This window comes from Pelobates fuscus, chromosome 5 (genome assembly GCF_036172605.1).
Source record: "Pelobates fuscus isolate aPelFus1 chromosome 5, aPelFus1.pri, whole genome shotgun sequence".
In the NCBI taxonomy this organism is placed as follows: domain Eukaryota; kingdom Metazoa; phylum Chordata; class Amphibia; order Anura; family Pelobatidae; genus Pelobates; species Pelobates fuscus.
The window spans coordinates 175,674,939-175,697,995 of NC_086321.1; the positions used below are offsets into that span (position 1 = coordinate 175,674,939).

Sequence of the window (23,057 nt, forward strand, 5' to 3'; positions counted from 1 at the left end):
CAAAGAGCCGGACACTCTGGGAACCTAGGGTACACGAACGATTTGGATGCCGATTTTGTCCTTCTGGATATGTTGAAAGCGACACCTTCTGGGGTAAAAGCAATAGCGTCCCAATCTAGGGCTCTAACATCAGACACTCTTTTACACGATACTAAACAGAGAAGCATCACTAGTTTTGAGGACAATTGTTTGAGGCTCAGCTCATGATTAGGGTACCACGAAGAGAGGAACTGTAACATGATGTTGACGTCCCAGAAGACCGAGAAACGGGCTCTAGGAGGGCGAGCGAGGCGGATACCCTTGAGGAGACGACATACAAAGGGATGCCTGCCGACAGGCGAACCATCTAGGCCACTATGGCCGGCCGAAATCGCCAAGCGGAAAAGGTTGATCGTGCGGTATGCCTTGCCCGCATCAAATAACAACGTGAGGAACTCCAGGATCAGATGGAGAGGGGCAGATACGGGATCCATTGCCCGTTCCATGCACCAATTAGACCATGATTTCCATGAAGCCCGGTAGGCTGATCTTGTACCGGGAGCCCAGGCGTTATCGAGGAGCAGGAGAGTTGACCTCGGAACGTCCGGGACAGTCCAGGTTCCCCTGAAAGGAGCCACGCTACCAGAGGTAGTTGCTGCAGGAGCACCAGACCGTGCGAGTTCCCGTCCGGGTCCAGAAGTAGATCCGGGAAGCTCGGAATCAAGCGGGGGTAGTCTATCGACAACTCCAACAGGCGTGGGAACCAAGGCCGTGACCTCCACAGAGGAGTGACCAGTGCCAGGCAACAATCGTGGCGAGCCAACTTCGATATCGTTCGGGCAATCATGTTGAACGGTGGAAACGCATACAGGCATCCCGATGGCCAGTCTTGGAGAAATGCGTCTGTCGCCACAGCCGCCGGGTCCGCCCTCCAGCTGTAAAACTCCGGCAGTTGAGTGTTCAGACGGGACGCGAACAAGTCCATCCTGAACCGTCCCCACAGCTTGTCTAAGCTTTGGAATACCGAAACGTGCAAGTGCCAGTCTCCCGAGTCTCTCAAATGTCTGGAGTTCCAATCCGCGTCCGAATTGTCTAGACCCGGAATGTCTTCCGCTGTCACTGAGACATTGTTGGAAAGGCAAAAATGCCAAAAATCCTTTGCCAACAGGGCTAACATCCTGGATTTGGTGCCCCCGAGATGGTTTATATAGCGTACCGCCGAAACGTTGTCCATCTTGAGGAGAACGCAGCAGTTCGCTCGTCTTGGGGTAAGACTGCGAATCGCGAATGCCCCTGCCAAGAGTTCCAGGCAATTGATGTGCAGGGATCTCTCTATCTCGGACCATCTGCCTCCGGTGGAAACGCTGCCACAGCGAGCACCCCAGCCGTGTAAGCTGGCATCCGATTCGATCACCACGTCCGGGACAGAACCGAAGATGGCCCTTCCGTTCCATGCCTCCATGTGTGCTAGCCACCACGCCAGCTCGTCCCTGGACTCCTCGTCCAGCCGTACCCGAGATTCGTAGGAATGACCCGACCGGAGGTGTGAACCTTTGAGCCTCTGGAGGGCACGATAATGTAGCGGGCCCGGGAATATTGCTTGTATGGAGGCCGCAAGGAGGCCAATAATCCGTGCCAAATGCCTGATGGACAGGTCTGATACACGAAGAGCCCGTCGCAACTCCTTCCGAATTGCCTTCACTTTCGAGTCCGGTAGGTATAGAAACTGGCGGACGGAGTCCACCTTGAAACCCAAAAATTCCATCGATTGAGCGGGTTCCAGGACTGATTTGTCCCAGTTGACCATGAAACCCAGGTTCTGAAGCAGATCGATCGTCCACCTCAGATGTACCAGGAGATGGTCTCTGGACTGGGACATGATTAGAATGTCGTCCAGGTAAATGATCAACCGCACTCCACGGGTGCGGAGGAACTCCATTACAGGCTTCATGATCTTGGTGAAACACCAAGGAGCCGAGGAGAGGCCAAACGGTAGGCAGGTAAAGCGCCACCGCCTTCCGTGCCAGGTGAAGTGTAAGTAGTCTCTGAAGTCCACCGCTATCGGGACCGTGAAATATGCGTCCTTCAGGTCCAACTTGGCCAGCCAGTCTGACTGTCGAAGGAGGTCCCTGAGGCAGTGGATACCTTCCATCTGAAAATGTTGGTAGCGGAGGAACGCGTTGAGAGGGCGGAGGTTTATCACTGGACGAACTCCGCCCCCTTTTTTCGGTACCAGGAAGAGATTGCTCGTAAAGCCTGGGGCGGCGAACGGCAATTCTTCTATGGCGCCTTTGGACAACATCTCCTCGACCTCCGCGGAGATCATCCTGTCCTGATCTGGGGGAAGAGACAGTTCCCTGGGGACATAAGATTGGACAGGTAGAGAGACAAAATCCAGGTGATAACCTGTCACACATTGTAGGACCCAAGCGTCCGAAGTAATACATGTCCACTCTTGGTGGAACAGAGCCAGCCTCCCCGCTACCCGCCCGTGAGCGATAGGGGAAGAAAGGGTACTCACCATAGGGGCGTCTGCCCGAAGCGGCACCGCGGGGGTATCTGGAGCCCCAAGATCTCCCTCTGGCCGGGAAGAAAGGAGGCGTTTTCGAGTCCTGAAATCCCCGGGACGGGAAAAAGGAACCTCTGGAGGTACGGAATGAGCCTCGGTAACCACGGCCGGGTGGACGGTTCCTGCTACGCCCGGCCCCTCCAAAAACCTTGGGCGCGAACATGCGCTTCATGTTCGCCTGAGCCTTGTCTATGGCCGTAAAGGTTTTAACGTAGGACCCCAGGTCCTTAACGAAAGAATTACCGAACAGGGCCCCTTCTTCGGAAGGGCCCGGCTCCGCTACCGTCATGGCAGCCAATTTCGGGTCAATTTTGAGGAGAATTGCCTTGCGCCTCTCAGAGGACATGGCGGTACTAGCGTTCCCCACCAGGCATATAGCCCTTTGTACCCAATCGATGGCTACATCCATGTCTAAAACCGAATCGCCAGTTCTAGTGGCGTCCAGCAGTTCGTAGAGCTTTGTAAGTGGGCCCAGGGTATCCAATATCTTGTCCTGACAGCCCTTTAGGGAGTAGTCTAGGCCCTTTTTGGATTTCCAGCCTGATTTATTCAGGAACTGGGCAATTTGGGGGTCAATATCGGGAGTCTTGCAGGCCGAGCCCGGGAGGGAAGGCCTGGGGCATTCCGCCCGCAGCTTATTGCGACCTTCCTTAGACAGGGGGGTACGCATGCGTCTGGCCACATACTGGGCTATGTGTTCTGGGGGAACCCATTCAGCCGACCGGGGATGGCGGAGGTCGTCGGGGTCGAACAGGGGGTTACCCTGAGGGTCAAATAGCGTTTTACTATCCCCAGCGGGGTCCTGAACGAGGCCCTTAGTAACGGTAGAGGAACCCGAGGGGGTTACGCCCGTAGGGGGCAAATCCTCTTCCGAGCCATCCTCATCATAGGAGTCATACTCCATAGCGTCAGACTCATTCTCCACACTCCTGTCGGAATCCGACATATCATTGAGGGCTCTAGCCCGTTTCCATAATCTAGCCTTTTTAGCCCGGCCAGGGGCTCTTTTGCGCGTGGTAAGCGCGCTGTCTGTGACCGCGTCAAGCGGGTCCATCATGGCAGGCATAGCCTGCATCGGGGAGTGGGAGCTGACGTGTTTAGCCTTAGCCCTTGCCTTACGGGCCCCAGGCATGGCGGGGGCAGGCGGGGGGGTCCCATCACCCAGGGGGGAGGGAGCCGCCAACGAGGGCAAAAGCATACTCTGCAGAGATTGGGAAAACGATGTGGACACCGCTCCCATGGCAGAGGCAAAGGTCTTTTGCAAGGATGAAGCCATAGTGGCGTCCAAGAGGGCATGGAATTCTTGGGAAGCTATATTACCCTCTGGAGCATCCTGAGAAAAGGTGCCAGTAGGGCCTACTTGCCCTTCATCCTTGTCTTCCATAATGGTAACAATTACTCACAGGTGACGTTGAAAAGGTATGTAGAGCAAACAGGGTTGAGTAACCCAACGAGAACAGAGAAAGATGCTGTTAGGTGTGCCAGGGGACCCAGGGAACGGCAGAGGCGGACAGCAGGCAGACCTCGAGCCGCAGAAAGCAGTGGTGTCGGCCGCGAGTGAGCTCCGCCTCCAAAATGGCCGCCGCACGAGGAGGCCGGCGGATAGCTCTCGCGGTCCGGACCTACTGGGGGAAGGGGCGCGTGCACCCTATCCCCGCGGCACGTGTGCAGAGAGGGCGAGAGACATGCAGCCGCGGTCGGAACAAACAGACCGCGGCAAGCAGCCGCCCGTGGAAAGATAGCGAGCGAGCACCCAGCAGGGAAAAAACAACCGCAGGGGAAGTAAGGCGGAAAATCCCCTCCGCGGAGAAAATTAGTAATAGAGGGATGGGAAACCCACTAGGCACACCAGGAGAGAAAATGTTAAATACACAAACAAACGAGCAAAGTGCAAACAGCAATAAAATTCAATAAAATCAATAATTGCTGAGAACATGTAGAGCAAGGTAAAATACTTAGCTGATCTGAGGAAGCAGCAAAGAAAGAGGGGGATTGTGGGAAACACAGGCCTTATATACTCACTTCCTCTGTTATGTGATTGGTTGCCTGTGTATCTATACTGTTTTTTCTTCATTTTTTACAATATTCATATTCCTCTATCTTTGCTGCTGAGGAAATAAAGAAAGAGTTATGCATAATAGGAGCCTCCGTGTCTTTAATAAAATTGCATGTCAAGTCTCTACGTTATTTATTACGATTTGGTACAACTTTACCAGATGTTCTAAGTTGAAAAATAACAAACCTATGTTTTAAAAGGTTAAAAGTATGGCATTCTTTTTTTTTCTTGTGTTGGATTTAATATGTCTTCATCTAATGTACCTCTGACTGATATATTCCTTCTTTAAATTCTTTTTAACAAGTATGGTTCTCGACCTCTAGGCTTTGGCACAGGACTCTTGTGAGTTTGGATAGGGAACTAGGAAACCGGGAGACTGTCATTTCATTGGAAATTACCCACCATTAAATAAAACATTGAGAAGTCACTTTAATAAATACAATCAAAATAATGATGGAATTTAACCACCACCATATTGCTCAATATCCCCATATGTTTCTGTTTGTTCATATATTCCTATGCACCCTTTGTGCTCTATTTGAGGTGCAAATAGAAGAGCTTATATCAATAACTGACAGGTAGCTAAGAAGGAGCCGCTCATTTCCGGGATAAAAGTAAATTCAGCAATGTCTATTTATACATTTAATTTTATTTTTCAGGCATCAAAACCACATGTTTGATAAATACAGAGAAAAGATAAAATTAAATAAAAAAAATACTAAAGTCAAATTAATAAAACCCTGATATCTAACAGACTCTCTTTAATTATGGTATAAATGGTTTACTTTTATAGAAAATAGACATTCAGAGTATGTGTGTGTGCATTCATAGATTATGTGCACTTAGAGAGCGCTTGGATTTAAGGAGAGAAAGTATGTAATCATTTGCACATCCAAAAGGTGTCCAATGTCCAGTTTATGATAGCATGTGCCACACTGTATACACCCAAGCAGTGTGTGTATCCAGAGAGTGTGTATATATGAGAAATGTGTTGGGTAGCAGAACATGGAGTGTTGTACTTACATAATACATATTAGATACATATTCATATGTGAATCTATGACATGGGTATGCAAAGTCTTTAGTCCTTATGTTAATGGGAAGCACAGACACGCTAGGATCTTACAACAGGGAATTGGTTAATCTAACTTATGTCTCCGCACAGAGATTCGAGAGGCCTTCAAGGTGTTTGACCGTGATGGAAATGGATTCATTTCCAAGCAGGAACTTGGCACTGCAATGAGATCCCTGGGGTACATGCCCAACGAAGTGGAACTTGAGGTCATAATACAAAGACTCGATATGGATGGTAAGGCCCGAGTACACCCCATGATGAACCCCCTGGATGTTGCTGGTAGAGTGTGCATTCCATTTGGACAATTTATGCAGACTCTCTATGTTTCTGGATACTGTAACAGCACTGTATGAGCAATCAGCTTCCCCTACTAGATACTGGCTATATATGCATTTTCTGGACACCTCTAAAAGCACTTGATGCTTTTTGTACACATGTGTTTGATATTAAAAATAGTTATATGTATTATGTGTGCACATTTTCTTCTGCATACAGATTCTAACATGTATCTTTTCAGTTTTTTGGGATTTTTTTTTACCATGTACACTCTATCTATATCCATGTCCAGTGGGTCTATGCCCAAGAACAAGCAAAGATAAGAAAGTATGCATCATTTTGTGACTGCTATAATATATACAGTATCTCACAAAAGTGAGTAAATCCCTCACATTTTTGTAAATATTTTATTATATCTTTTCATGTGACAACACTGAATAAATGACACTCCGCTACAATGTAAAGTAGTAAGTGTACTGCCTGTATAACAGTGTAAATTTGCTGTCCCCTCAAAATAACTGAACACACAGCCATTAATGTCTAAACCAGTGGTAGTCAACCTTTTTCTACCTACCGCCCACTAATGCATCTTTTTGGTTGAAAAAATTTCCTTACCGCCCACCAGTTTTCAAATGCAGAATATTTTTAAGAAAGGGGGGTGTTTTTAAAAAAAATAAATGTACGTACATTTATCTTTTTATTTCTACTTAATGCAGGTTTATAAGGTTTTTAACTTTATAACGTTTAATGAGAAAACAATAAAGTAAATTGAAATTACCTTTACTAGTGATTAATGAGATCCTTGAGGTTGATGCTGCGAGACTAAATATTTGATATCTTTGATATCAAATATTTAGCCCACTTTATATTTGATATCCCACTTACTATAGTCCACTATAACATACAGACACACACACAGGACACACACACAAAGACACAGACAGGCACACATACAAAGACACAGACAGGCACACATACACACACACACGTATGTGTGCCTGTCTATGTCTTTGTATGTGTGTCCTGTGTGTGTGTGTCCTGTGTGTGTGTCTGTCTTGTGTGTGTGTGTGTCTGTGTGTGTCTGTATGTGTGTGTCTGTATGTTATAGTGGACTATAGTAAGTGGGCTACCTAGCTCAGCCTTCCTACTGGGCATTGCTATAAGGATGGTTAAAAAATAGAAAAAAGGGGAAAAAAAGGTGGGGAGGGGAATTGAGGAGGGAGAGGAGATGAGCTGACGCACAAATGAGAAATCATATTATGCGCAAACAGAGAAGTCGTCTGAATATCACTGAAAGAGACCTTCGTTTGTTCCTTACGAAAATCGAACCAGATATCAAATATTTAGTCTCGCAGCATATACATACAAACTAACAGGCACACATACAAACAGACATGCACACACACATAAGACATACATAGACACACACACACATGCAGACACACAAACAATGACACATACATACAAAGACAAGACACACATACATACAGACAGACACATACACACACACACAAGACACATACAGACACACATACGACACACACAAGACATACATACAGACACAGACAGGCACATATACAGACACACAAGACACACATACATACACACACAAAGACACAGACAGGCACACATACACACAAGACACATACATACAAACAGACACACAGACATGCACACACACATGCAGACATACATAGACACACACACATGCAGACACAAGACACACATACAATGACACATACATACAAAGACAAGACACACATACATACAGACACACACAAATATATACACAGACAGACACATACACACACACAAGACATACATACAAAGACACATACAGACACACACACACAAGACATACATACAAAGACAAGACACACATACATACAGAGACACACACACACACACACATATATACACAGACAGACACATACACACACACAAGACATACATACAAAGACACATACAGACACACACACACATATACACAGACAGACACATACACACACAAGACATACATACAAAGACACATACAGACAGACACACACAAGACATACCTACAAAGACACACACACACATTATATTTAAGTCACCCTCCTGTTTCCTACCTTTAAGGTGCAGGAGGGTGACTTTCCCTGGGGTCCAGTGGTGGCTCAGGTGGATGGGAGTCAGAGTTCCCACTCTGACTCCCTGGTGATCCTCCCGCGCGGCTCTCAGTTTTAGCTGGGAGGAGTGACCGGGGAATCACTTCCTCCCAGCTCTGTGATGTCATCACAGGGGGCCCGGTCGCGCTGTTAAAGCGCCCAGCGCTGACCGGGCCCCCTTACAATCCGCATCCATCGGGTGGCCCTGACAGCATGGGCCACCCGATGGACACTTTGGAAGGCGGCCCTGGCGGTTTACCGGGCGGGCCGGAGCCGCAAATGGTCACGGCGGTACCCAGTCGCACGGGTACCGCCGGCTCGCACCCGCCCGCCCGATCAACCTGGAAATCCCTACCGCCCACCTGGAATCCTGAAACGCCCACTAGTGGGCGGTAGGGACCAGGTTGACGAACCATGGTCTAAACCATTGGCAACAAAAGTGAGTACACCCCTAAGTGGAAATGTCCAAATTGGGCCCAAAGTGTCAATATTTTGTGTGGCCACCATTATTTTCCAGCAGTGCCTTGTCCCTCATGGGTATGGAGTTCACCAGAGCTTCACAGGTTGCCACTGGAGTCCTCCTCCACTCCTCCATGACGACATCACGGAGCTGGTGCATTTTAAAGACCTTGCACTCCCCCACCTTCCATTTGAGAATGCCCCACCGATGCCAAATAGGGTTTAGGTCTGGAGACATGCTTGGCCAGTCCATCACCTTTACCTTCACCTTCTTTATCAAGGCAGTGGCCGTCTTGGAGTTGTGTTTGGGGTCGTTATCATGTTGTCACAGCACATGTTGGCATTCATGGTTCCTTCAATGAACTGTAGCTCCCCAGTGCCGGCAGCACTCATGCAGGCCCAGACCATGACACTCCCACCACCATGCTTGACTGTAGGCAAGACACACTTGTGTTTGTACTCCTCACCTGGTTGCCGCCACACACGCTTGACACTATCTAAACCAAATGAGTTTATTTTGGTCTCATCGGACCACAGGACATGGTTCCAGTAATTCATGTCCTTAGTCTACTTGTCTTCAGCAAACTGTTTGCTGGCTTTCTTGTGCAAATTCTTTAGAAGAGGCTTCCTTCTGGGACGACAGCTATGCAGACCAATTTGATGCAGTGTGCGGCATATGGTCTGAACACTGACAGGCTGACCCCCCACCCCTTCAACCTCTGGAGCAATGCTGGCAGCACTCATACGTCTACTTCCCGAAGACAACCTTGGGATATGACGCTGAGCACTGCACTTAACTTCTTTGGTCGACCATGTGACCATGTAAAACCACTGTATGGTCATGCCCACCGTGCTGCAGCTCAGTTTCAGGGCCTTGGCAATCTTCTTATAGTATAGGCCATCTTTATGTAGAGCAACAATTCTTTTTTTCAGATCCTCAGAGTGTTCTTTGCCATGAGGTGCCATGTTGAACTTCTAGTGACCAGTATGAGAGAGTGTGAGAGCGATAACACCAAATTTAACACACCTGCTCCCCATTCACACCTGAGACCTTGTAACACTAACGAGTCACATGACACCGGGGAGGGAAAATGGCTAATTGGGCTCAATTTGGACATTTCCACTTAGGAGTGTACTCACTTTTGTTGCCACTGGTTTAGACATTAATGGCTGTGTGTTGAGTAATTTTGAGGGGACAGCAAATTTACACTGTTATACAGGCTGTACACTTACTACTTTACATTGTAGCAGAGTGTCATTTCTTCAGTGTTGCCACATGAAAATATATAATAAGATATTTACAAAAATTCAACTGCATACTTATTCTATATTTTATGTACAGTATTTTCTTTTTGTTGGCACTGTTCTTGTTGTTTAGGGCACGATTAGAAGCTGTTACTGCATGCATAGAAATAGGACATCCTTCTGCTCTAGATACAGTCTCCGTCTGAATGTAATCAGAATTATCTCAGCATTATTCACTGCACAGGGAGTATATTTACCCCAGACCTTTTGTGCAGCCTGTTATATATGAGCTCAATGTATGTGTCCTCTGCATTTTGTGTGCAGGGTCTGTGCGTGCTCTTGGACTTGTCTCAAGGGAGGTGACTTGTAAGTGCACTCTCAGTGTACACAATTACATTGTGTCTGTATGTGCTAGCAGGGGGGCGGGGGGGGGGGGGGGCGAGGGGAGGGAGGGTGGCCAAAAGGTAGATCCACAGATAATATCATCTCACTGTGAGTGTAATAGGTACAGTGAGTTTAGGTTGGACCCTACAAAAAGCACTATAAATCTGCTGTGTGATCAATGTGATCTAAAAGAACTATATAGTGCATATGAACTAGATTATTATTCATCAACATGCTTTTTTAAAATAGTGTAAATTATTATTATTTTTATAATTTTATTGTATGATTCTGTGATAATTTATATTGATTTTAGCATTGCGTGGCCCATCCCAGTTATTTTACATATATACTGGAATTATAGGGACACATCACAACAGCTGCTTTCTGATCAAAACTCTGAGAAGAAACTCAGGAGTAATATTTTGATTTAAACCATTAATTTATAACTTTGCATCCTCACAAGCATACTTTAAGGCTCATCACATCCCAATTAAGTCACACAGAACATCATCACATTCAGGAATAACAATGCAGTTGATCATTGCTTACAGTGTTACTTTGGATCCTTGTCTGTTTGTTTTTTGGTTATAAATTTTAAGTCTATTGGAATGCCTGAATAAAGCTGATCAGGACCCAAATTAAACATTTTGTTTGGTTGAAAGCACATGCTTTAAGTGCTCTACATGCTCAATGGATCTGATATGCAAGTTAAAGTGAAAATTACATTTAGGCAGCCTTTGAAATTCAGAGGAAATGTATACACTTTAAAACATGCACATTGGTTTCTCTCCCGGCCTGTTTCCCAGTTTCTTAACTAGACTTGCAAACTGGTAACATTTAATTCAGCTGAGATGCAGAAATGAGTTTGGCCTTCTTTCACTACATTTCTTTCCAGATTATAAAAGGGGACCAGGGACTACATGTAATTGAAACAAAAATGTTATAAAATAAACAGTATAATTATTTATAATTTTTCTTGCAATGCAATAGGTAAACGTGCAATAGGTAAACATCACCATCCAAGTCTATGGAGTACTTGCATGCATAATACAACTTTTGCTAGGCTGAAAGTCGTGAGCTGGAAAAGAAAATTAGAAAGAGAAATTGTCCAAACAAAGATGAACAACATGGAGAAGGAGAGATGACATAAATAATATAATAATAATAATGACATGGGGAGTGACAGTTATAGATGACTTGGAAAGAGATGGACTCTAAAGTGATAACAGACAGAGGAAAAAGCACAGTTTACACACAAACTGGATTCACATATATTGCACAAATACAGTCCTTCATTAATATAAACAGTGACTCTCCCACAAATGCACCCAAACATTCACATGCTGTACATAATGGTTCTCCAAATAAATTCACAAGTGCATTCACATTCCACATGCACATAAATACAAAGAGGGCCAATGACGGTGGAAGGTCAGTGCATGCATACAATGGCACTAACACAAATACACACCTACTTTGACACATAATGCTATTTTGCACAAATACAGTCTTGCAGTCACACACAAATGTAAAATGCGCTCAGTAAAAATACATAATTTCACTTACATGCTGCATTCATTCAAAACACATATGTATTCATTCTAACCGACAATGCATTTACCTTAATAACACACATAAAAATGCATTAACAGACTAGTACCGACTCTATACACAAAGCATCCACACACTATATGCACACTTAAATCTGCAGATAATCACAAAAAAGTTATGTAATGTATGTATAGCGGTCTGAAAGGGGTCCAGTACCAAATTTCAACTGCTTTTAGTCTAACATTGTGTAAATATATTTGTCTGTTGGTGCAGACAGTATCCATACATAACACACAGTATTGCTAAATGGTGTGACCCTACACCATAGTTTTACATTGAAAATTATCCATAAAGGATTTCAAACTGTACCTGTTGTATATGCACTCTTTCCATTTTGTGTATTAGTGTCTTATGATCAGTTTGAACAAGTTCTATACAAAACTGGTACGTATACACAGTTTGAGTTTATTTTTTTACATACATTATAGTCAGTGTGTTTATTCCCTTTGCATATTGTGGATACAGTAAAGACTCTATACCTATTATCAATAGGTTGTTCTGGCTCTATACATATAGTTTTCACAGTCTCTTTAAATATTATGGTCCATTTGTGCAGGCTGTGTACATATCAGGTATGGCTAGTTTGTACAGGTATCATACTTTTTAGTAGTCATTTGTGCCTGCTCCATATATATCATGGTCAGTTTGTGCTGAATCAATACATATTATGCTCAGTTTGTTCCAACTATGTACATATTAAGGTCAGTTTTTTTCCAAAGCAGTCTGTTAGTGCAGGCAGTGTACATATTATGGACGGTCCATTTGTTGAGACTTTGTGCATATTATGGATGGCCTGTTTATGCAATCTGTGTATATATTGTTGTTTGTTCAAGCTCTGTACATATTATGTAGGGTTGGTTTGTTCAGGCGGTGTACATATTCTGTATAGCCAGTATGTATGCAGACTATATTTGTCTCTGCCAGTTTGTATATTTTTCTTAGTACATGCTCTATACAAAAACTCTTTTTATCATAGGTTGATAAAATACAATTAATTGATCAGCATTTTTTCCTAATCCATTTTTCCAGTTCTATTTGCCAGTATTTGAGCTCTAGTCCTTTCTCAGTAATGTAAATTCTATCACTAACCTTTTGGTATTTCTTACACTCTGATGCCAATTTATCTATCATTATTGGTTTTATCACTCCCCGATCAAATGTTGTTTTCCCATATCACATCTCTCTTTTTACATGTGTTTCCAATGCATATCTTCTCTTTCTCTCTTTCTCCTAGGAGACGGCCAAGTGGATTTTGAAGAGTTTGTGACACTATTAGGACCAAAGATCACAACTACGGGGATCCCAGATAAATTGCGTGGTGCAGACTTTGACACTGTATTTTGGAAGGTACCATGATTATTCTTAGAAACAAAATGATTTGGTGTCTGTATTGTAGTGTTATTATATTCTTTTGTATAGTTATACACACTTACAAACCTATACTATTCACACAATACAGATGTGACAGTAGTCACCATCACTGGGGGCAGAAGGACACTTTACAATGGTTCCTAAATGACTCCTATGTCTCAGGCACCCTGTGCCCATTTAGAAAAGAAAAAGGGCACAGGGTGCCTGAGACATGGGAGCCATTTAGGAACCATTGTAAAGTGTCCTTCTGCTCCCAGTGATGGTGACTACCATCACAACAGCAATACCACATGGACTTTTAATAACATTTGAGATATTTGTAAAGTCACACATTTTGGAATAAGGAACCCACAAGTCACTTATACATTAAACGGGTTATAGTTAGGGATAACTTTAAATGAAAAAGGACTTGGAAACTATTATAGATCACATACTAAGCGACAGTATGCAATGCCGGTTTGCCATTGGGAAAGCTACTAAGTTGCTTTCGTGCATAAAAAGGGGTATTGATTCAGTTTATCAAAACATATTTTTTTGCCTCTTTATAAATCAATGGATATGCAGTGCAATTGTGGGCACCAGTGTTAAAGAAGGGTATTGCAGAACTATATGCTAACCTGTTCCTTAGCAGGAATATACAACAGACAATATGTCATTAATTGAAACCAGAAAAAAAAGTGTTTTTGCTTACAGCAGAGAAAAGGGTTCGTTAAAGTAGGAACAATAAAGATGTGGCATTTTCTACCTAAAGAGATTGTCTTATCAGAGTCTGTAGAATTATTATTTTTTTGCATTGGAGTAGCTTGCCCCAGTAGCTCGTGCAAGTACAAGATAAACATAGCATAATAGTTGGTCAGCATTTCAAGGGTACTGCACAATTTGTTATTAAATTTAAAAAAAAAAAAATCATGAGGAACACAATTCTATGTAGGTGAAGCAGATAGAGAAATAAATAAACATGTTGAAGCATAGAACTGTAGATAAATTGCAAGACATGTGTAAACCGTGGGGTCTGAGGGGTCATCTATGGTAAATACTCAATTAGAATATAATAACAGAAAATAATAGCTAAAACATTACAGGTTAGTTGCTAAATGTGGCCACGAGTTATTGTCAGGATCGGGACAGGGATCCAACACGCAGAGTACAAAGAGTGGAAAGGTACGTATACCGGGCCTTAGAATGGCCGGACTAACGTACCGAGAGTAAAGAATAGTCAGAGACAAGCCGAGGTCGAGGGAACGAGAAGACAGATAAGCGAGAGACAAGCCGGGTCAAGGGATAACAGAGAAACAGGGTAGTACAACGAGCCGAGTCAAAACCAAAAGAGCAAACTAGAATACCAGAGCACTGAGTGACTAGACAAGCTAGAACCACGACAGGGCAATGAGCTGAAGTGAGAAGTAAGCTTAAATACCCTGGCTCTGGATAGTAATCACGCCTCTGACAAGTACCGATTGGATATCGGACACTTGAGTGACAGGTCGCTCGTGATAGCGTCATGACGTCACGTATTGAGCGTCTTGCTAGAAAAGGACGTGGATTCCTCGCGGCCGGTGTTTAAGTGACTGGATGAACCGCGAGGAACGGAGGAAACAGCTCGCCTGGACGGATAAACCACCAAGTCTCTACCTCCCTTAGAGGTAGAGGCCTCAGGTACCCTGACAGTACCCCCCCTCTCAGATACGCCCACCGGGCGGAATGAACCGGGGCGAGATGGGAAGCGGAGGTGAAATGCTCTGCGAAGGCGAGAAGCATGAACGTCCTCCTGAGGTACCCAACTCCTCTCCTCAGGACCATAACCCCTCCAGTTGACCAGATATTGCAATTTTCCCCTTGAAATTCTGGAGTCAATGATGGAGCTGACCTCGTACTCCTCCCGACCCTCCACCTGAACAGGACGAGGTGAGGAGACCTTAGAGGAGAATTTGTTGCAAATAAGAGGTTTCAACAAGGAGACATGAAAGGAGTTAGGAATGCGTAAGGCAGGTGGCAGAGCAAGGCGATACGCAACCGGATTGATACGAGTGAGAACCCTGTAAGGGCCTATGTAGCGAGGAGCAAATTTCATAGATGGAACTTTTAGGCGAATATTCTTGGTACTCAACCATACCCTATCCCCCGGAACAAAAACAGGAGCCGCTCTTCTATGCTTGTCAGCGTGTTTCTTGAACAGCGAGGAACTATGTAATAGAATTTGCCGAGTCTGATCCCATAATTTCTTCAGGTTGGCGACATGATCATCAACCGACGGTATCCCCTGAGAAGAGGAAACCGAAGGAAAAATCGAAGGATGAAAGCCATAGTTCATGAAGAAAGGGCTAGAGCGAGTTGAATCGCAAACAAGGTTATTGTGTGCGAACTCCGCCCAAGGAATCAGACCGACCCAATCGTCCTGGTGTTCGGAAACAAAGCAACGCAGATACTGTTCGATCTTTTGATTAGTACGTTCAGCAGCTCCGTTAGACTGAGGGTGATAGGCAGAGGAGAAGTTCAATTTGATGCCCATTTGAGAACAAAAGGATCTCCAGAAACGTGAGACAAATTGAGAACCTCTATCAGAAACAATCTCTGAAGGGATCCCATGTAGGCGAAAAACTTCTCTCGCAAAAATCTCCGCCAATTCAGGGGAAGTCGGAAGTTTAGGTAATGGCACGAAATGAGCCATCTTGGTAAATCTATCCACCACCGTGAGAATAACAGTCTGTCTTTTGGAAGCAGGCAAATCAACGATAAAGTCAATGGACAAACAGGACCAAGGTTTCTCAGGAATGTCCAAGGGGTGTAACAGGCCACATGGGGATGCATGAGATAGTTTAGTCTTGGCACAAGTCTCACAAGCTGCGACGAACTCCTCAATATCCTTACGAAGTGAAGGCCACCAGAAATCCTTGGATATCAGAGAGTACGTCTTGCGAATACCAGGATGACCAGCTATTTTACTTTCATGAAAACATTGTAAGAGCTCCAGTTGAAGTTCAGGAGGAACAAAGTTTCTTCCCTCAGGAGTGTTTCCGGGAGCTAGATGTTGTGACTTCAAGATCTGGTCAAGTAGCGGGGAATGAATTTTGAGACTGGTATTAGCAATAATATTGCATTTGGGTACAATGGAAGACAAAAGTGGTTCAACTGAAGCAGAGGGTTCATATTGGCGAGATAGCGCATCGGCTTTAGAATTCTTTGACCCAGGTCTGTAAGTCAGAACGTAATTGAAATGGGTAAGAAACAACGACCAACGAGCCTGCCTGGAGGACAGACGCTTGGCCTCTCCGATATAAGACAAGTTTTTGTGGTCTGTCAGGATGGTAACAGGATGTAATGTACCTTCCAATAAATGTCTCCATTCTTTCAAAGCCTTGATAACCGCTAGTAATTCTCTGTCACCAATGTCATACCTGCTTTCAGTACCGGTCAATTTTTTAGAGAAAAATCCACATGGATGTAATGGTTTATCAACACCCAACCTTTGGGATAGAACAGCACCTAAACCAGTCTCTGATGCGTCTACCTCGAGCAAAAATGGCAGAGAAGTGTCAGGGTGAACTAAAATTGGAGCGGAAGCGAAAAGCTCCTTGAGAGTTTTGAACGCAAGGAGAGCTTCAGTAGTCCAATTCTTAGTGTCAGCCCCCTGTTTGGTCATGTTAGTGATAGGTGCAATAATGGAAGAATAGCCCTTAATAAAGCGCCTATAATAATTGGAAAAACCAATAAATCTCTGTATGGCTTTAAGACCTGTGGGTAAAGGCCACTCTAGAATGGATTGGAGCTTATCCGGATCCATCTTAAACCCCTCCCCAGAGATCACATAGCCGAGAAAGGTTACCTGGGTTTGATCAAAGCTACATTTCTCCAACTTGCAGTACAAGCCATGCTGGAGAAGCTTGTGCAAAACCCTCCTGACTTGTTTGTGATGAATCTCAATGTCACTAGAATGAATGAGTATATCATCTAGGTATACAATGACGCACTCTTGCTGAAATTCCCTAAGAACCTCGTTAATCAGATCTTGGAATACTGCTGGTGCATTGCATAACCCAAAAGGCATGACGGTATATTCATAGTGGCCATATCGAGTATTGAATGCCGTCATCCACTCATGTCCCTGCTGGATTCTCACCAAGTTATATGCCCCTCTGAGGTCTAACTTGGTGAAAATTGTAGAGCCCTTCAAACGATCGAAGAGTTCGGTGATCAAGGGAATCGGGTAGGCATTTTTAATGGTTATCTTATTCAGGCCTCGATAATCAATACAAGGTCTCAAAGAACCATCTTTCTTTTTAACAAAAAAAAATCCAGCCCCGGCAGGGGAGGAGGACCTCCTGATGAATCCCTTGTCTAAATTCTCGTGAATATATTCCTCTAGGACTGAGTTCTCCTTTATAGATAATGGGTATACATGACCTCTGGGAGGCATGGTACCAGGGAGTAGGTTAATTTTGCAATCAAAGGACCTGTGTGGGGGTAAGGTATCGGCTTTCTTTTTGTCAAATACTGCCTTTAAATCTAGATACTGAGACGGAATTTGTGTCTCTGTAGGATTGTCAGAGGTATTCGATGTATTAGTTAACCCAAGAGGTAAGACCTTCCGCAAGCATTTTTCTTGACAATTCTCTCCCCACGAAACTATCTCCCCTGATTCCCAATTAATAATAGGGTTGTGTCTCCTCAGCCAGGAGTACCCCAGAACTATGGGAATAGACGGAGAAGAAATGAGCATCAAGGATATATCCTCTTTATGCAGGATGCCAACAGTCAAGTTAATCGGTATGGTCTCATGAAAAATAACAGGCTCAAGTAACGGTCTACCATCGATGGCCTCAACAGCCAGAGGTGTCTCTTTTAACTGGGATGGAATAGCATGCTTGGCAGCAAAACCCTGATCTATAAAGCTCTCAGCAGCTCCAGAATCGATTAGTGCCATAGCCTTAACTACTCCCCTCTCCCACTTTAAAGAAACGGGTAACACAAGCCTGAGCTCCTTGTAGTTGTGAATAGAGGACAAAGTAGAAACACCCAAGGCCTGTCCTCTAGAGGAACTTAGGTGCGAGCGTTTCCCGAACGATTGGGACAATTTAGGCGTAAATGACCCCTGACTCCACAATACATACATAAACCCTCCCTTCTCCTGTACTGTCTCTCCCTTTCAGTGAGATGAGTACTGCCTATCTGCATAGGTTCAGGAATACGTAAGTCTTCGAACTCAGAGATTTGAAAGGTAGGCGCTAGTTTAAAGGAGGGTCTACGGGTCCTATCTCGAGTGTTCTGCCTCTCTCTTAAGCGTTCATCAATACGAGATATAAAAGAAATTAAATCCTCCAAATTTTCAGGGAGTTCTCTAGTAGCGACCTCGTCAAGAATTACATCTGATAACCCATTCAGAAACACATCTATATAAGCCTGTTCGTTCCACTTAACTTCTGCCGCCAAGGATCTGAACTCTAGTGCATAATCCACAAGTGTTCGATTGTCCTGTTTAAGGCGCAACATTAATCTAGCTGCATTGACCTTTCTGCCAGGAGGGTCAAAAGTTCTTCTAAACGCAGCTACAAAGGCATTATAATTATAGACGAGTGGATTATCATTCTCCCATAAAGGATTGGCCCATCTCAAAGCTTTTTCAATGAGCAGAGTAATAATAAATCCAACTTTTGCTCTATCTGTAGGATAAGAGCGGGGTTGTAGTTCGAAATGGATGCTAATCTGGTTTAGAAAGCCACGACACTTCTCCGGTGACCCGCCATAACGTACTGGTGGGGTAATACGGGAAGAAGCACCTACAGTGGCTACCTCTAGACCTGAGACTGCAGGAGAGATAGAAGGAGTACGTGTCTCCTCAGGTGGATTACTAGCACGGGACAAAAGTGCCTGTAGTGCCAAAGCCATCTGATCCATCCTATGTTCCATGGCGTCAAACCTGGGATCCGAAGAACCAAGCTGACTGTTTGTACCTGCAGGATCCATTGGCCCTGTCGTAATGTCAGGATCGGGACAGGGATCCAACACGCAGAGTACAAAGAGTGGAAAGGTACGTATACCGGGCCTTAGAATGGCCGGACTAACGTACCGAGAGTAAAGAATAGTCAGAGACAAGCCGAGGTCGAGGGAACGAGAAGACAGATAAGCGAGAGACAAGCCGGGTCAAGGGATAACAGAGAAACAGGGTAGTACAACGAGCCGAGTCAAAACCAAAAGAGCAAACTAGAATACCAGAGCACTGAGTGACTAGACAAGCTAGAACCACGACAGGGCAATGAGCTGAAGTGAGAAGTAAGCTTAAATACCCTGGCTCTGGATAGTAATCACGCCTCTGACAAGTACCGATTGGATATCGGACACTTGAGTGACAGGTCGCTCGTGATAGCGTCATGACGTCACGTATTGAGCGTCTTGCTAGAAAAGGACGTGGATTCCTCGCGGCCGGTGTTTAAGTGACTGGATGAACCGCGAGGAACGGAGGAAACAGCTCGCCTGGACGGATAAACCACCAAGTCTCTACCTCCCTTAGAGGTAGAGGCCTCAGGTACCCTGACAGTTATATAGCCAATCTGCTAGGATTTTGGATTAGTCAGCTGATTCCTAATGAGGGAGAGTCTCAGCCGCCGCCACTTTCAGCCACCTTGATGGAGTCCTTCTATTGTGTTCATGTCCACTGACCGCAAATTCCATGTAGCCGGTAACAGGAGTAATGGGCCTCCAAGACAAGTAGATTGCGTTGGGGGCTTGCATGCTCACTGGCCCGGTATCGGGACGAGTTATTGCAAGTGTGTGAGCCAGAGTGATGAGGTGCTGACCACCGCAGCTGCAGCCTTTTGTGCCTACTCCTCTGTAGCACCCCTCTGGAAACATGTGGGAGAGACCCACTCAAGCCACATCGGCCAGCAGGACAGACCTTGTGGGCAGCGGCTTGTCTTGCCAGGGAGGTCTCACAAATGCAGTCAACATTCAAGAGGAGTGAATCTCCGAGCAAGGGTGACTTTGGGAAGGGCTTCTGGCTGTAGGCCCCAGCAGGGCGGCTTTCTTGAGAACCAGGCCTTAACCCTATGGTTCAGCTGTAGGCTTGATGTCTTGTCAATGGGACCCCGCCAAGTTATTATATCCAGGGATGTGCCTGCAAACCACAGGATAGCAGAACACAGACTGTGAGGATCAGCTACAGACAGAAGTTAGCAAATAATCGGTAGGGTACTCCATGGGGTTGTATGGAGTAATCTTGCCAAAATGGAGCAAGTTTAAGATCTTATAAGTTGATTCCCCCGAGGAGCTCCAGCACCATGCCACCGTCCTGGTCATCTGTCAGGCCCCACCTCCTATAGATAATTTTTTAAACAAAATATTCAAGAATACAATTGATATGTAGAGCTTGTTGATCCAATGAGAAATGTGATTGCCATTATGGAGTCAAGAAGAATTGTTTCCCTTTTGTGTGGCATAATTGGAAATGGCTACACTTGCTTTTTTTTGCCATCTTTTGGAACAGCATCTTAAAATACAGGTCTTTAGGGTTGAACTTGATGGTCTCTTTTTTCAACCTAGACAACTATACATTTTCATCATGCCATTCTCTCCCTTCTCAGCTGTAAACATTTAACATGTGAGCATTTAATATATGTGTGAAATGCAATGCAGCAGTGTAATTTGGATCCAGTTACTGTCTGCTGGCAGCATAGTGTCATACTGCATACTGCCCTTATATATTATTAATATAAATTAATAAAAATTAAAGGGACACTATAGTCACCAGAACAACTACAGCTTATTGAATTTGTTCTGGTGTGTAGAATCATTACCTTCAGGCTTTTTGCTGTAAACACTGTCTTTTCAGAGAAAATGCAGTGTTTACATTACAGCCTAGTGATAACTTCACTGGCCACTCCTTAGATGGCTGATAGTGATTCTTCCTGGGTCATGGCTGCCTAAAATGCATCCAAACATTCAGTATCTCCTCCCTCTGCATGCAGACACTGAACTTTCCTCGTAGAGATTCATTGATTCAATTCATCTCTATGAGGAGATGCTGATTGGCCAGGGCTGTGTTCGAATTGTGCTGGCTCTGCCCCTTATCTGCCTCTTTGTCAGTCTCAGCCAATCCTATGGGGAAACAGGGACAAAATATGCAGCTGCAGACATGAATACAAGTAGGTTTTACTACTTACTTTTTAGGGAGGCATGAGGGGACCAGGGGGGCTAGATAGTGAGTTTAACCCTATAGGATCAGGAATACATGTTTGTGTTCCTGACCCTATAGTGCTTCTTTAAACAGATGGTAACGTAAAATATTACTTAAAATTATCCCAATAGTCCTGCACTGTCAAATGTAACCCATAAAACTAATTCCCATATTCCGCACACAGCAATACACAAAAAATTGACTACATCAAAAATAATCCAGGATTCTTCAATCCAGTGTAGAGAAAGAAAATTAAGTCTTCTTTTAAATCCCTGCAGGGCATCTATTTATCCCTTTAGGCTCAAGGAGAGCTGATGTGGACCCTAATAGAATGTGAGAGATGTAGGTAGCGTCCTCTTTTGAGTTTAAAGACAGCCAGAAATTAATTCAGTAAACCTTGTGAAAGTACTGCAGTGTGATTCACTAGACTTACATCAGATCAATCACATTGCAGAGGAGACCACACTAAACACCTACAAGCATTTAGTTTATCTTTACTCACTCCCTCATAGATTTTACTAACCATTTTTAATAATTACATTGCCAGATAGTATTAATAGAGAATTCTCTAAATATGCAGTTAAAATCACAGACAGTCACTAATATCACATTGGAAATAGAAAAAACAATATCATCGGCACATAATATGTCAGACACATGTGCAGTGCTCCACAGTAGGAATAAAACGTAATGGCTATTCTGAAGGCAAACACTGTGTATGCAGAGTACCGAGCAAACTTAAGTACAGTGAACGAGGGGGAATAGATAAAGTTTTACTGCTTACTATTGTTTAAAATGTTTTTATTCTTTCTGCTAGTAGAATTAGTGGGTGAAATGGCACTGAGGCTGACCTTGCCTGTGACCTGCACTTATCCAGTATTTAGCTGTGTAAAGTCCTTTGGGCAGTGACCACAGTCCCTTATATCCCTGCAGTGTGACATGCAGTCACTGTCAGTTGAAGAACTGAAGAGGTTGCTGTATGACACATTCTGCGAGCACCTGTCCATGCGTGACATTGAAAATATCATCCTGACCGAGGAGTCTGGAAACCTGGGTACGAGAGGGGATTGTCCTGTCGATATGGAGAGTGAGTGTTGAGGGTAAACGTCTTATAACCCTTTCAAGCAAATTCATTTCCAATAGAAATAGAAATGTATGTTTGTATCCCTATTTAACTTTTTTTGTCAAGAAAATAACATGTGCCAGATTCACTATTAAAGGATACCAAATCTAACTGCTTATATCTGACCTTTTACATAAAAAAAACACAAATATTTAAGAGCTTATGAGAATGTTACAGTATGGCAGAAAATGAGTTGTGTCTAAACTATGAATAGGCTTCATCTGAATTTTGACATTCTAAAATGAAACTTATAGGGCAAACAATGGTAGGCAGAGTGTTCTGGTTTTCATTGGCTTTGCATGGATCATACTACCTTCTTAAACTTCTTTATAGTAGTAAACCTACATCAACCTCTTTCCTTTCTATACACACAGTCATCCCACTAACAGTGTTACACATCTCTCCATTATACGCAGTCATTTCCCTAGCACAGTGTTACACATCTCTGATTCTATGCACACTGTCATCTCCCTAGCACAGTGTTACACATCTCTCCATTATACGCAGTCATCTCCCTAGCACAGTGTTACACATCTCTGATTCTATGCACACCAGGGCCGGACTGGGAGAAAAATTCGGCCCGGGCATTTTTTTAGCA

At 44.3% G+C, this 23,057-nt stretch overlaps 1 protein-coding gene across 4 annotated transcripts in view; it reads left to right on the forward strand.

Annotated features, from left to right (window-relative positions):
• Positions 1 to 23,057, forward strand: part of CABP7 (calcium binding protein 7) — a 56,536-nt gene that overhangs the window by 28,024 nt on the left and 5,455 nt on the right. For 2 of the 4 annotated variants that reach the window (XM_063454755.1, XM_063454757.1), the window contains exons 2-4: positions 5,770 to 5,913; positions 13,033 to 13,145; positions 22,270 to 22,423. In XM_063454755.1, coding sequence (XP_063310825.1) covers positions 5,770 to 5,913; positions 13,033 to 13,145; positions 22,270 to 22,423 — 411 coding nt within the window. Of the gene's footprint in view, positions 1 to 5,769; positions 5,914 to 13,032; positions 13,146 to 22,269; positions 22,437 to 23,057 lie in introns of all 4 variants that reach the window. The other 2 variants (XM_063454756.1, XM_063454758.1) reach the window with 2 other exon arrangements.